This window comes from Podarcis cretensis, assembly GCF_951804945.1.
Source record: "Podarcis cretensis genome assembly, chromosome: 10".
NCBI lineage: Eukaryota > Metazoa > Chordata > Lepidosauria > Squamata > Lacertidae > Podarcis > Podarcis cretensis.
Genome location: NC_137179.1, coordinates 70,463,726 through 70,478,164, shown reverse-complemented (window position 1 = coordinate 70,478,164; position 14,439 = coordinate 70,463,726). Strand labels below are relative to the sequence as shown.

General features: G+C 41.0%; 2 protein-coding genes and 1 long non-coding RNA gene across 6 annotated transcripts in view; 1 reads left to right on the top strand and 2 right to left on the bottom strand.

Moving 5' to 3' along the window:
* CDHR3 (cadherin related family member 3) overlaps positions 1 to 3,879 on the top strand; it is a 41,261-nt gene extending 37,382 nt beyond the window's left edge. For all 4 annotated transcript variants that reach the window (XM_079993600.1, XM_079993599.1, XM_079993597.1 and 1 more), the window contains 3 exons: positions 363 to 394; positions 1,154 to 1,202; positions 2,942 to 3,879. In XM_079993600.1, the coding sequence (XP_079849726.1) occupies positions 363 to 394; positions 1,154 to 1,202; positions 2,942 to 3,309 (449 nt within the window). In that variant the 3' untranslated portion in view covers positions 3,310 to 3,879. The remainder of the gene's footprint in view (positions 1 to 362; positions 395 to 1,153; positions 1,203 to 2,941) is intronic.
* LOC307225701 overlaps positions 1 to 14,439 on the bottom strand; it is a 164,018-nt gene that overhangs the window by 37,520 nt on the left and 112,059 nt on the right. The window lies entirely within an intron of this gene.
* SYPL1 (synaptophysin like 1) lies at positions 5,715 to 14,372 on the bottom strand. Its single transcript, XM_079993740.1, has 6 exons — positions 14,292 to 14,372; positions 14,121 to 14,192; positions 10,715 to 10,833; positions 8,821 to 9,025; positions 7,677 to 7,865; positions 5,715 to 6,734 (listed from the first exon to the last, which is right to left on the bottom strand). Exons 2-6 carry the CDS (start codon positions 14,187 to 14,189, stop codon positions 6,606 to 6,608), a joined length of 711 nt encoding a protein of 236 aa, XP_079849866.1. The 5' UTR covers positions 14,190 to 14,192; positions 14,292 to 14,372; the 3' UTR covers positions 5,715 to 6,605.

Sequence of the window (14,439 nt, the reverse complement as noted above, 5' to 3'; positions counted from 1 at the left end):
AGCTGGGCAGGGTTTTGTTATATGGTTTATAGCCAACAAGGCTGGTACACTCCACCACATTTGTTTGATGCTGCAGTGCTTCCTTCCTTCCACATATGTATCACTTGCTAGGTCAGTAACTGGAGGCACAAACTGGATGTGCACTCAGGTGTGCATTTGAATTCAATCTGAGTGTGGAAACCACCCACCACTAATTCATCCATCCATCTGCACTACATTGCTTTCAATGGGGTGCATATTATTTATTTAGTGTTTTTTTTAAAAAAATCAAATTATGCCCATAATTACAGGTCTAGTTTAAATCTGGGGTATTGTTAAAAGTTAGCATAAGCAAGACCATCTTTTCCTCTTTTTTCCAATAGAAAAGAAGAAAGCTAAGAAAGAAGTGGTTTGGGTATGTATGCTATCAAACAGAAAATAAAAAGAAGTGTTGCTAGCATAAGACTCTCCCTTTCTTCTTTCTTCCCATCCTAATGTTATAGAAGCTTTTCCTTTCTGTCCAGAACCTACATTCAAAATACAAAGCACACAAGCATTTGAGTCACTGCTTTTCTTGCTGTAATGCACAGAAGCAAGAGCCCAGGCACTCCCTAGTTGCTGTTTCCTTGTAATGCTTTGTTTATGAGGAATAGCCAACATGGCGTCCTCCAGACTACAGCTCCCATCATCCTTGACCATCAACCATGCTGGCCAACAGCATATGGGAGGTACCACATTGTTTACCTCTGCTTCACACCATTATTGTCATTCACAAGTGAATCAAGAATGTAACGTGCTTTGAATAAAGTTGCCCTAATTTGCATATAGGCAGTTAAGATACATTTATGAGCCATGAATAAATCATCTTGTCATCAGGTTTTGAGACCTGTAAAAGTACTATTTCTTGCATTCTAAGTTACACTTCCCATAAAATATGGATAAAGCATGGATAATCTATAAGATTTGTTTGGAAAACCTTGTGCAGAAAAGCCTGAGAACAGCATTTCTCTCTTTAACCAACCAATTTACCTGGCACAATGATTAGATTCCCAGCAACCTGCCTTTCATAGGTCTCTGAAATCTGCTTCATTCTATATAGGTCAATATTTCTGCTCTTCTCACCATTTAAAAAATAATAAATGACACTGATTTCTTGATTTCTTTTTCTGGCTAGGAGATGACCAACATAAACCCTGTTTTTGATGGTGAAGCAAAAGACCCAGGTATCACTACTTCTAATGGGAGGGGAAATGAGAAGAAATAAGTTTGAAATGAAAGAGCTTAACTTTAATTGCAAGGAGACACTGACATTTCCAAGGCAAATATCAGTGACATACAGTTTAAATAGGGAAGTCAAACTGCAATCTTTGGAAGTGTACTAAAGTAATAACACATATTTGCTGCTATTGAATAATTGGTTTGCCTACCAGTTAATACTGCATGTGTGGAATAACTTTTCCATGTGCAAAACTCACCTTCTGCTTGTCTAAGGAAAGCCGCAGCAGATCCACCCAAATGCACAAGCACATGATGATGGTTCTGTTGCTTTTTTCACGTAAGTGACCCAAAGCAATTTAAAACATTTAACCAAGCATAAGAACAAGAATAAAATAAGCACCTAAGTACATGAATATATTCAGTGCAATGCAAGCTGTAACATCTCTCCAGAAGACATATGGATATGCATTGCTCCTCTTTCTTTCTTTCTTTCTTTCTGAGGATGAGAGACAATGTGCAGCCTCGCTGTCCTTTTCCCAAGGTCAGGCAGGCTGGAGCTTGGATGAGAGATGTTACTTCACCAATGAAGCAGGGAGCTTATGTAAGAGCCAGGCCCTGATCTGAGAAGGTAATTCTGTGCCATTTCCCGTCCTCCCAAGTAGCCTTCCAAGCAGCTCTTTCTGGCAGCTTGGTGGCAGCATGCAGCTCCTGCCAGGCTCACTATCTCCTCTGGTCCTGGGGGAGATGTCAGACTGCAGGGGTCAGCAAACTTTTTCAGCAGGGGGCCGGTCCACTGTCCCTCAGACCTTGTGGGGGGCTGGACTATATTTTGAAAAATATATATGAACGAATTCCTATGCCCCACAAATAACCCAGAGATGTATTTTAAATAAAAGGACACATTCTACTCATGTAAAAACACGCTGATTCCCAGACCGTTCGCGGGCCGGATTTAGAAGGTGATTGGGCCGGTCCCTGGGCCTTAGTTTACCTACCCACGTGTCACGAGGGTCTGAGAGCTGGCCAGGAACCCAGGCAGATGGTGTGGTGGTCTTTAGTCTTGGGGCAAGGATGTCCAGATCCAACAGCTCCTTGTGTTGTAACGGTGTGAAGATCTGTTGGGGTGCCCTGCTTCCCCCCTGTGTACTGTGGTTTAAGGTCTGGGTATGGCTGAACCCTGACAGTGATCTCATCATCACCATCATACAGATGTTAGCTACTTGCTACCTGAAGGTCTCCAAGTGACAAACAACACAGTTTAAAACACTGAGTACATTTATACAATAAAAACCAAAACCCCTTAATAACAGCTGCAGGAAGCTTTGCCAGCACACTAGTAACAAAACATCATCTTGGTGTATTCAAAGACCTTGGGGGAAAGGTAAGTCTTTACCTGGCACCAAAAAGATGACAGCAAAGGCACCAGGTGAAAATGACTGAGAGGAGTATTCCACAAACAGGCAGTCACTGTGATTCTTTGGCTTCACTGTTTGACAGTGGAATTTGCTGCCAAGGAGTGTGGTGGAGTCTCCTTCTTTGGAGGTCTTTAAGCAGAGGCTTGACAACCATATGTCAGGAGTGCTCTGATGGTGTTTCCTGCTTGGCAGGAGGTTGGACTCGATGGCCCTTGTGGTCTCTTCCAACTTTATGATTCTATGATTCTATGAATATAAACTAAATATAATCTTACGCCCTTAATCTGTAATGTGAAATAGCTACGTTATTGTTTCTCCCCTCTCCATAGTCACTGGCAAATGGTATGAATATAATTCCAAGTCTGGGGCTCGAAGATGGAAAGATTCCAACACGCCTTCTAAGTTGGAAGCAAAGGACCCAACTGCAGAGGTGATGACTACGAACAGAGTCCAACGGGATCTAAGCCAACAGGAAACTCAGCCCAGTGGCCCAAAGTTGGGAGGACAAAACAAGGTGGCACAAAAGTCCACAGAAAGGAAGACAGAGACTTCTGACCCAAATAACAAGCTAAAGTTGCAGAAGCCAAAAGAAGAGCCTTTGGGCAAGGGGTCTTTGTCACCTGCTCCCCCTCACAAGTCCCCGGTCCCTTCTCCCAAAATATATCCCAAGTACAAGAATCAGTCTATACAGAAATGAAGGGGGTTGTATTTGTAACCCAGAAAAAACCCCACCTGTAATCTTAGTCCAAATAGCGAGAGGTAATGCAGACAAATTGTAATCATTTTCAGTTTCACCCCTACACAAAAGGGAGGATACCAAATGATCTCTTCTGGCTGCCTAGCAATTCTCATTGTGAAGGCCTGTTTAGAGCACAATCCATTCCAGTGACTTAATACAATGGGATGGTGAGTGATTTGTATAATTTACAAGCAACTTTGGCTTTTGCAATCTCATGAATCAGATCTGAAACAGTGGGGTGGGGCAGGAACTGAACTTGATTTTGAGAAAACAGAGTGAAGTGCATGTATATTTCATTACAGTTCTTGTGACAAGATCATTTGCCTGTGGGAAAGTTGCAATAGAAGGTGGCTGCAAGCTGCTATGGGATTTTTGATATATGTGTAATCATAGACATACTAGTAGCATAATTTGGGCACAATGGCTTTTGACAACAGTTGGCTCATCCTATGTATCTTAATTTTTGAAGCAAAATGGCCATGCAAGTTTCTCTAGAAATATATTACAATAAACCAGCTATTGCGGCAAGGGCGGTGAGCCTCTTTTGTAACCCTTGGGTCAGCACCCATACTTAGGTTCCACGCCCCTTGTATTCAATTCTGGCTTGAGCTGTGGCTCACAAATCTCTCATACTATTAGTAATTTCAGGCAAGAGTCCAGAGTCCCTAACTACCCAAAAACCCAGAGAAAGTGAGTTAGCACAGTGCTAAAAGGAAGAATAGGGGAGTGGGTGTATCTGATCTTGTGGTGTCACAAGGCAAGGAATTGAGATCTGTGCTTTCTGCAAGAGTTAAGCTCTCCACTTCAAAATCCCATTTCAGCAAGCCAACATTGTGTCTCAAATGTTCCTGTGGTCCAGTGGAGTGTAAGGTTGATCCTTCAGATCGCTGAGAAACAAGGACGGGTCTTGTTGGAGCTGTGAGCTAACCAACCATTGAAAACTTGAGGATTAAGTATATTTTGATTCCAATGACTATAGAGAGGTCTTCCTTAGTGAGTGACTAACATGACACCAAATTCTTTGAACTGTTTTCCTTCTAGTGCACTATTACCGGTATGTTTTGTGAGGCAAGAATGAAGTGAAGAAAACACAACCTTAATTTTTGTGAATACTACATCTTTAGCTTTTACAATTGCTGAAGTATAAATTTATATCAGGCATTTTTTTCACAGCCTGTGTGATGTCTTGTTTCCACCAACAGAGGAGACTGATAACTAGATCTTTATGGCAAATACAAGGGTTCATGTTCTGATCTTTTCTGCAAATGTTAGCTGTTCTTTCCAGGTCGTGTTTATGTTAGGAATTTGCACCATGGTCTCAGATAGTTCTGGGAGGATATATTTTATATTAAACATGCCAGCTACACTGATTCCTTCATCCGCAGAAGTAAATTCTCCTATTGTCAGGGTAGAGATTAGTACATGATTTATTTTATTTGGCAACGCCAACAAATTAAGGAGACAAATGTCATTCTACTACTGCAATTCATTTCCCCCCTTATCTGAAAATCACACAATAAAGAGTGTGGTTGAAAGCCGGTGGGTAGCCCTGACATGTCCAAAGTTTACTGTGGCTCTGTGGTTACGATGGCGACAACGGGTCGGGTAGCATTAATGATGCAAGTTCACCGTTCAGAGCTCTACAATGCCATTGTTGCCACTGATTTCATGTAAATAAAATGCATCCAGGTTTGCCATGGGTGACCTTCTAATGAAGCAAAAGGTGCTGTTGCTAGTGTAACCTATCGTTGCACTCATGTTTCCATCCTCATAGCTTGGACAGGACCAAGGCTACATACACTAAGCCTGTATAATGAAGCTGTACACGTCTTAGTAGTCACACATTCTAAGTGACTTTAAAAGAGTGCACATATTTTTGCTTGCATTTCAGTTGACAACCCTCCTGATCTTCTGTCATGCAAATGATCACAGTGCAACTCAAGACACCTCTACAAAATTAAGCCCTTTTTTAGTTCAGTGGGACTCAAAAACAAGTGTGTATAAGACTGCAGCCTTAGCCTGAGTACCTCACTCCACTTACCTGGCATTTTCAGGAGGTAAAATTAACATTCTTTGGTTTCCCAAAATGTTTCTTCATCAAATGTACACTTACCAAAGTTACCGTAAATGTTTCTCAATAAGAAAAACAGCAAATTGGAATTTTTCGCACCCAAAAACATCTTTAAGGCACCTCACTAAAGAAATTTGCCAAAATTAAGTTTCTCTCTCCCCCCCACACCCGCCCAAAAAAATAACACACTGTACAGTCAGAAGAGGAAACCGATAACCCTGGGACAAGAACTTCAATAGTCTAACAATGCTGACAAGAAATCAGAAGGAAGAATATTCCCAACAAAACAAAATTCCTAGAAACTTCCATTTATTTAACTGAAGTCAAAATACAAGCATGTCACAGGTGTTTCCTCAAAACGAAGTAGCCATGCTTATACATCCAAACTTAAGAATTAGGAGCAATCTTCCTAAAGGGAAAACTTTGCGTAACTAGTATACTCCAGAACAGAATCTCTCTCATTTTAGCACATGTCAACAGCTTTTCAATTTTAAACATGTTGTCACTGTTGAAACTTTGGTTTTAAATGGGCATAGGCGACTAACAAGTGGTTAGAGCAACCTTTGCCAACCTGGTGCCCTCCAGGAGTTTTGGATTACCACTCCCGCCACCCCAAGCCAGTTGTAGCCTAAAACATCTGGAAAGAACCAGGATGGCAAAGGCCGATTTAGAGCATTTGGCTCAGTATTTTTGTCATCCAAGATTTACTCTCTCTTCTAAATCAAGAATTAAACTATTATACCAAAAGCTGGAATGCAAGTGTGCCAAATTTGGAGGGGAAAGGCTTTTAAACCAAGCAACTGAAACCTGTTTAAGCTTGAGAATTACTGTTTTTGAGCATTAAAATAGGCGTTATTTATAGCTCCTCAGACTGCATGTTAAACGGAAGTGCAGGACAGGCTTGGAAGAGTACTAGTTACACTGGCAAGGTTTTGTAGAAATCAAATGCCGCTAACAAAATATTACTTCCAGAGAGATTGCCCAAATTTTTATCAAGAGTGTCTGTGCGTTAGACTGAATGAATACTCTATCAAGTATAGGCAACCCTTCCAAAACTTACTGATTTTTCTATGCAGAGTATGTACTTTGAAGTGAATTTCCATTTTTAAAAAACAGCTAAAGTACATTGAACTTCAAGGTTTTTAAACTATTGTCAACAGAATGCAGCTTTTTGTTGTTATAGTTAAATTCCTGATGCAGGTGGATAAAGTCCGGAGTCTGGAGAAGCATTGTTAGGTTTATGCAGAATCGTCTCCTTGTATACAAACCAAGCATTTCCTGCCCACAGAACCATATTTAACAAGCCAAAAACCTGCAATTTAAGACATGTGTGTTATCAGATAGTTACATTACTATTGAATACAACCAGCTAAGCGCCTTCTCCTCTTAACAATTCAAAAACTTTTATCGTGCAGCCCAATAGTTACCAATTTGATTTGTTACCCACCCTCCACCCCAACGTCTCAAGGTGCGTCACAACCATTCAAAATGCAACATTAAAAACAGTTTAAACCAAATGACAGTCACAAGAATAGGGTCCTAGAGGATACATCTGCAGAGTTAAAGTCTAGGGCAGGGGCAGGAAGTTTCCAAGAGACTGCAATCTACCCCACTAAAAAAAACCTGAACACTGGGGAGTTCCATAACTTAGGGGTTGCCACAGAGAATCCCATATCCTCTGTCACCAGCACTCCTGAGGATGTTGAAACTATCAAGAAGGCACCCTCTGACCTTACCACCTGAGAAAGTCTGTAGGGAAGGAGTTAATCTTTCAGATTGTTGGAGCCTACATTGTTTAAGACTTTAAATACCAATGTGAGTACCTTGAGTTTTGTTTGGAAACAAACTTACAACCAATGCAGCTGTTATAATACGGGTTATACAATTTCTAAATGGAACCCTAGCTAGCATTCTGGGCATTGTATTTTGGACCATAGTTTAGAGATGAAGCAGCAGTTATTACATTATTATATTCCCATTTGTGTGTCTGGGCATATGCAAGGACACTGAGCAATATCAGTTAAACATTAATATTAAATACTACAATACTGGACCCAGTGGGGAACAATCTCTAGCTGCATTTAGACTGGAAGGCATACATATACAAGGTTATTAGTTCCCTGATCTCTTGCATTATGCCTAGTTTGGCTCCAAGTTTACAGACTCGGGTGGTTATTTACGTTTGATCTGCTGACGCTACTTAGATTCAGCTCGTAACACTAGCACTTGAATGCTCAAAAGCTGACATACATACCACAGACACATTCAGACTTCCCATGCTGGTTACCGAATCAAACAAACAGGAGGTTCCTGGTATTTTGCAAGCAGATATTTCTTCAATAATGCGTGGACCAGTTGATATTTTGATATCAACAAGTGCCTTTGCCCACGCAGCACTGCTGACTAGCCACAGAAAGACGGCACTAAGAGTGAAGACATAATCCTGTAATGAGACAGTCCAAAGTTACCAATTGCTTCAGTCTAAAATGCATTTAGGGGTTGAGAGGGGGTAGTCAATATTTACTATCACTTGACATAAAACCATTTTCATTTTAGCAGCTATGTTCATTTTACTGTAAAGTATCTAACCATCCAACCACACTCCTAGCACGCATGCTACCATTTTCTGGAAGACACTTTCCTTATGTAGCAGTGAGTATTTGGCCAAAATACAGACCGCTTGAGAAATCCACAACTCCAGCTTTTTATCCAAAAAGTCACTTGGGTGTAGCACTGAGGATGCCTTTACAGTTTGCAAAGAAGAAACCATAGAGCCCAAAAGCGATGCAGAACTGATAGCTAAACACAGCTCAAAAGATGCTGGTTGTGTACTCTATTTCAAGAAGTTGAAAATGCAAGTTTAACCTCTTCAGCAGCAGCCTTTCTCAACCTGGTTCCCTCCAGATGTTTTAATGATAGCTGGGTTGATGGGAGTTGTGGTTAAAAACATCTGAAGGACACCTGATAGAAGACTACTTTTCAGGTTCATTCAGGCATGCTCCATTCACAGAACTTGAGGGAAATTCTCTGCACCAACAAATAGATACTATGCAAAGTAGGAATTACACCTCCTAAACACACTGACTTGTTCCTCAATTATTGCATTTATAACCTGCCTTTCCTTCAAGTAGCCTAGGGTGGTCACACTGTTCTTCCTATCTCCCATTTTATCCCCACAGCACACTCCTGAGACAGATGTCCCCTCCAGATGTGCCTGCAAGGGTTTTGGGGTAGTCATACAACTTAATTAATCAAAACAACAGAACCCCCACATATTTTGAATGATGAGTTTACACATCAAACAAGTAAAAAAACCCAGAGTTCTGAGTTACAGAATTAAACTTCTGGTAACTTAAATTCAAGTTGTTTTTTTAGATTTGTCCTTAGTATCAACCTACCATCATTGGTAAAATGCCACCGCTTTGGTACAGGTGCATATAACCAAGATACAGCACAAGGGCAGCCATGCAATACAAGAATATCAAAATTCCAAAAGTTACGAAGAACTGTGCAGTGGTGGAGAAGTTGCCCACGAGGTGGGTTTCACCCCAAGTGCCATTGCATCGGGTCGGATCTGGCGAACCAAAGATCACTTTGTTCAGCCTAAAAGAGAAGTAGGCAGAAATCATCAAGGGAAGCATGTCTTAGCTACTACAGTCATCACAGAGCACAGGCAACTGGGCTGTTAAGCTTCACTTTCTGTACAACTGTCAGCTAGCATATCAATTTCCATTCACAATTTCCCTCACTGCGAGAGGCCAAGTTGCAGGGAACCAGGCAGAGGGCCTTCTCGGTGGTGGCGCCCGCCCTGTGGAATGCCCTCCCATCGGATGTCAAGGCGATGGACAACTACCTGACATTCAGAAAACATCTGAAGGCAGCCCTGTTCAGGGAAGTTTTTAATATGTGACATTTTAGTGTATTTTTCATCTCTGTTGGAAGCCGCCCAGAGTGGCTGGGGAAACCCAGCCAGATGGGCGGGGTACAAATAATAAATTATTATTATTATTATTCCGCTGGTATGTATATTGGAAAATAATGAACTGCATTGTGTTAATCTCCTAGGCCTGCATACCTATCATCCTCAGCAGTTAAGGCTAGTTAAATGCACACAGCAGAACAGCTTAAGGTAGATTATCATTATTATATATGCATACCCCACCTTGCCCCCCCCCCATGGGGACTCAAGGCAGCTTACAGGTAAAATAAAGACAGCTTAAAACATAGCAGAAAAGAAGTCATTAAAAAACAAATAAAGACCAGTAGAATCATCTGACTTTTTGTGTAAGCTGCTTTTTGCTGCTGTGGGTGCAATGTGTTGAGGCCTTGACACTGTGATAAGAGTAGCAGCCACGAAGCCAAACAAAGATGGCAGCATAACATGTTTTGACAAACCAGTATTTCATAGTCTACATCTTATGCAAGTCTGCCCATATGAGTAATAACATTAAAGGAAAATTAATGGAAATTTCTATTCCCAAGCCTATTTTTGATCCAGGTCAGCTATAGATGAAGCAGAAAAGTAACAGGTTAACTATAGAATCTATCTAGAACCGAGCACTGAACTATATGTTACATTAAGCATGTACAAGGCACAAATATATATGTTTGGCTTTTTTCTTTTTCAAGAAAAAGCAGCCACATAGGCTCTGATCCGGAATGTGTAGGAAGGAGAGCATAGACAGAGGAGGCTGCAGGTGTATTTCACTAGATAAAGCAAAATGGTCTCTTAGCAGTGAACAAATTTAATAGGACATGAAAGGAAGTAGTAGTCAATCCAATACACTGGTTTTCCCTGGCCGGATGCTACATACCTGAGAAGACACTTTTCTTCTGAGAACATTTCTGCTATTACTAGAGAGAATGCACATTGGACACAACTGCCATGCAAGGTACAAAGGTAAACAAACTTTTTCCACTGATGGCACTATAATAGAGGATTCATTCTCCATTCAGATTTTTAAAAAAAAAAAATAATCTGTAGAACAGGCACATGTTGTGCCAGGCCACATGAGAAATGTGATTCCCCCTGCCCTAATTTTAGAAAGACAAGATTGTTGTTGGTCCTGTACATTTGTATAGTTCATGTTCTATCATTAATTACCGATGTAGCCTCTGCTAGAAGACCTTATCAGAGCAATATTAAGTAGTTCATTAAAGCTGGAAAGATTTATCAACTATAAATTGCTGGCTGACCTAGTGCTAATCAGGTAATGGTGACCAACGATCAAGCAGTGGCAGGAAACTTTACATACAGAAATATACTAGACACTTGCCATTTAAGAGGCTCACCTGAAAGGATAAGCAAAACTTGCTCTTACTGTTCCATTTACAAGTCCATTACAGGATACTAAAAGCGTCGTTACACCTTTATAGCCTCCACATGTAGCAAATGCAAACATGGAGAAGAACTGTATAAAGAGAAAATGCACCACATGCATTATTATACGCATTTATATACATTTGGAAAATTTTTAAAAAAATGTAAGGAACACTTTACACCCAATCTTAATTTGACTCATTAATTCCATCCAAATTTACAGCTTTAGTGGGTGTAGCTACAGTCGAAACACTATGTGCACTTATCTGGATGAAAGTCTCAGCCAAATCAATGGTGCTTACTTCTGAGCAGTTTATATATAGGACTGCACTGAAAAATGTTGAAGGTTTGTTCCTTTTATCAGAGTTCCTAAGCAATATAAATGTATAGTGCACTGAAGCATACAAGTTTTTTGATATTAGTATTTTATTGAAAAGTTTTCAATTATAAAGAAAATGAAAACAAGGCACACAAAAATGTGTAGAGAAAAAAATGTGTATACAAAAAATACCCTACCCCATACATTATTTTATAAGTTTGATATTATCCTAATATATTTGTAAATACTAACAGCCTGCATTATACAAAATATTGTATAATTCCAACTCGTTCCAAATATTGTCCTATTTATCCAGACAAAGTCTATGTCTGTAAGCAAACATAAGCATGCAAGTTTATCAAAAGGGGGAAAAAGAAATTTTATTTTATATTAGCATAATCTGTTGAGTGTTCATATGGAAAGTGTTTGATAGACAGTTATGAATGTTTCTGTGCTCTTTATAGCGCTGCTGGCATCGTTATTAATGGCAATGGCACCTAGAATGTTTTGTTACTTGAAATTAAAAATCAATTTAAAAATAGTTATGGGGAAAACGTTTTAAAACCCGTTTCTGTCAGAAGCAGTTCCTTTATCAGCTGCACGATAAGCAGTTTAGTAACATGCAAAAGATGTTCAAGTTGCTTTCATTATAAAGGGGTTGAAGGCAGACAAATTATTATCAGATGTACACCTTATTGCTTAGGAAACTAGGCATTTGTCTTCTATTAGAAAGCTTACTTGTTTTCCCCTATGCCCTAAAGCAAAGGCAAGCCTTACCCTTAAAGCATAACTAGGTAGCTGCCTAAGGCAAGGATAGGAAACCTGTGGCCCTCCAGATGTTGGATTACAACTCCCATCAGGCCCCCAATCAGCAGGTTGATGGAGTAGTAGTCCCCAACTTCTGAAGGGCACCCTGTTGGCTACCCCTGGTATAGAGTATCACTCTACAAAGGGAAACAAGTGGGTGAGTCCATCATGACATAAAATTGTTAAGGCTAGATATAGGAAATTGGTCAGGGTCGGGGGGGGGGAGAGACAGGCATACTGGGGTGTTACAGCAGGGCCAACCTTAAGGGTTTGCAAGACCTTGCACTCACCTAGTGAAAAAAGCAGTAGGGTCTTTAATAACGTTTTTTACAAGCTGCCTGACAAACTACAAAAATGAATTCCCATCAAATTAGCTTCTTTTTCAGGCTATTGCCACGTGTCCTATACAAAAATGAGACCACTGCTTTATTTGATGCATCATTGCCGTGTACAACAAATACAGCTTGTGTGTATGCATACACACAGAGTCAAATAGAAAAGAAATGTGCAACAGTTCGATTTCAAAATTCTATATCTGACAAAAAACTATCCAAACACCCTGTCGGAACTAGAGCAGGAGGTTACTGGCAGGAAAGCAGAAAGTGCAAAATAGCTGTTGGACTTTCCAATACACAACCTTTAGAAGACATCTGAAGTATTGGGAAGCTTTTAATGTTTGACATTTTATATATATGTATATATATATTTATTTTGCTGGAAGCTTCCCAGAGTGGCTGGGAAAACCCAGCCAGATGGGCGGGGTATAAATAATAAAATTGTTGTTGTTGTTATTGTTGATGGTAGGACCTGGGAACAGTGGGACTTCTTATACTGCTAGCCTTTGCATTCCTGCACAAGCCACGCAAACCTGGCAACACTACAAAGCTGGCTGGGTGTGCTAGATGCAGCAGAAAAATCATAATTGGGTCGAGAATGCTTTAGGGCAGCGTTTCCCAACCTTGGGCCTCCAGCTGTTTTTGGACTACAACTCCCATCATCCTTAGCTAGCAAGACCAGTGGTCAGGGATGATGGGAATTGTAGTCCGAAAACAGCTGGAAGCCCAAGGTTGGGAAACACCGCTTTAGGGTGTTAACATTAGTATTTGTAAAACAGAAGGAACGACATCACTTTGTAACAGGATGCAGAAAATCTGACTGGCTGTTTGCCTTGCATTGTATAGATCTATTATATTTAAACCCCTTCGTGGATCACTGCCTTGTTGTGGTGAAGGGGCTTGAATAACTCCAAGAAGCAATGAGCTATGCCATGCAGGGCCAGGTCATAGCCGAGAGTTTAGACTAAATGTGATCCACCTGAAGAAGGAACTGGCAAACCACTCCAGTATTTTGCCAAGAAAACTCCATGGACATAAAAAGGAGAAGCTTTGAGAAGAAAGAGTTTCCAAGGCATGCTCTGGTTCATGGGGTCAGGGAGAGTCAAACTCGACTAAGACGACTAAACAACAACAACAACAACATTATATTTAAAACAGCCCCCTCAAATTCAAATGGATTTCCCATTTGAATGCAGAAGCCCAACTAATTTATAGAAGGCAGTTTTTCACATGAATTAAACAAAACACCGAGTTTTCACTGAAAAAACAGGTATTTGGTAGGACATATGGTACTAATTTTGCTCAACAGACCTGTGCAACGTGACTGTTGAGAGATTACACAGAGACCCCAACGCTTAAAAAGACATTTTACTCCTTACAAATTAAGCGTTCAAAGTCATAGGCTTTCAGGGTTTTCACCAGCGCTGCAGAAGAAACTGCACACAGGCATTCCTGAAGAATTTTTATTTTTTTAATGGAAATTATTTCCAGTAATTTAATATTTTGTATTAAAGGAAGCTACTGGGAGATTGCAGCCAACATCAGGATTCAGAGAGGCCAGGAGTTTTAAGGGAACACAGGCTTAGAAACAGCTGGGGAAGGATTTAGGCCTAACAAGACAGGCAACTATTTAAAAAGTCAGTTCCAAAGCATGTGCAAGTCTAGGCCTCACCACTTCGGAGGCAAGCCTAACCCCACATTTTGGGGGGCGAGCCTCCTTGAACCCACAGGCTTTGCTTCCAAATAGGATGGCACTGCAACCTCAGCCTAAAACCCTTTTATTCCACCATCCCTCAAGGCCTTTTAGGAGAACACAACACAGCCCCCCACCCCATATCAAAGCAAACAGCCCTGCAAGACAGTCTAGGAAAGGGGGTTGACCCATACGACCTGAACCCCCTAACCCAGCAGACTCACCCACTCAAGAAGCTTGATGAACCCCAGGGGCTCCTTGAGCGGGCTAAGATCCAGGCGAAAATCACTCATTTTCTGCAAGAGAAAGAAAAAGGAGGAGGAAGGGGAACACATTAGGACAGAGAAGTGCGTGGAAGGGGCACAAACAGAACCATGCGAGGTGTAAGACCAGACCTGGCGTCCTCCCCCTGGCCTGGCCACCAAAGACTCCTCCTTCCCTCTTTCGGGCTTCACTCCAGCCACCGCCCGACCGCCGTCCCCTTATATAGGCTGCCTCTTCAAGCTCCGCCCACATCGCCCAGGCAACGGAACCGCCTTCTCC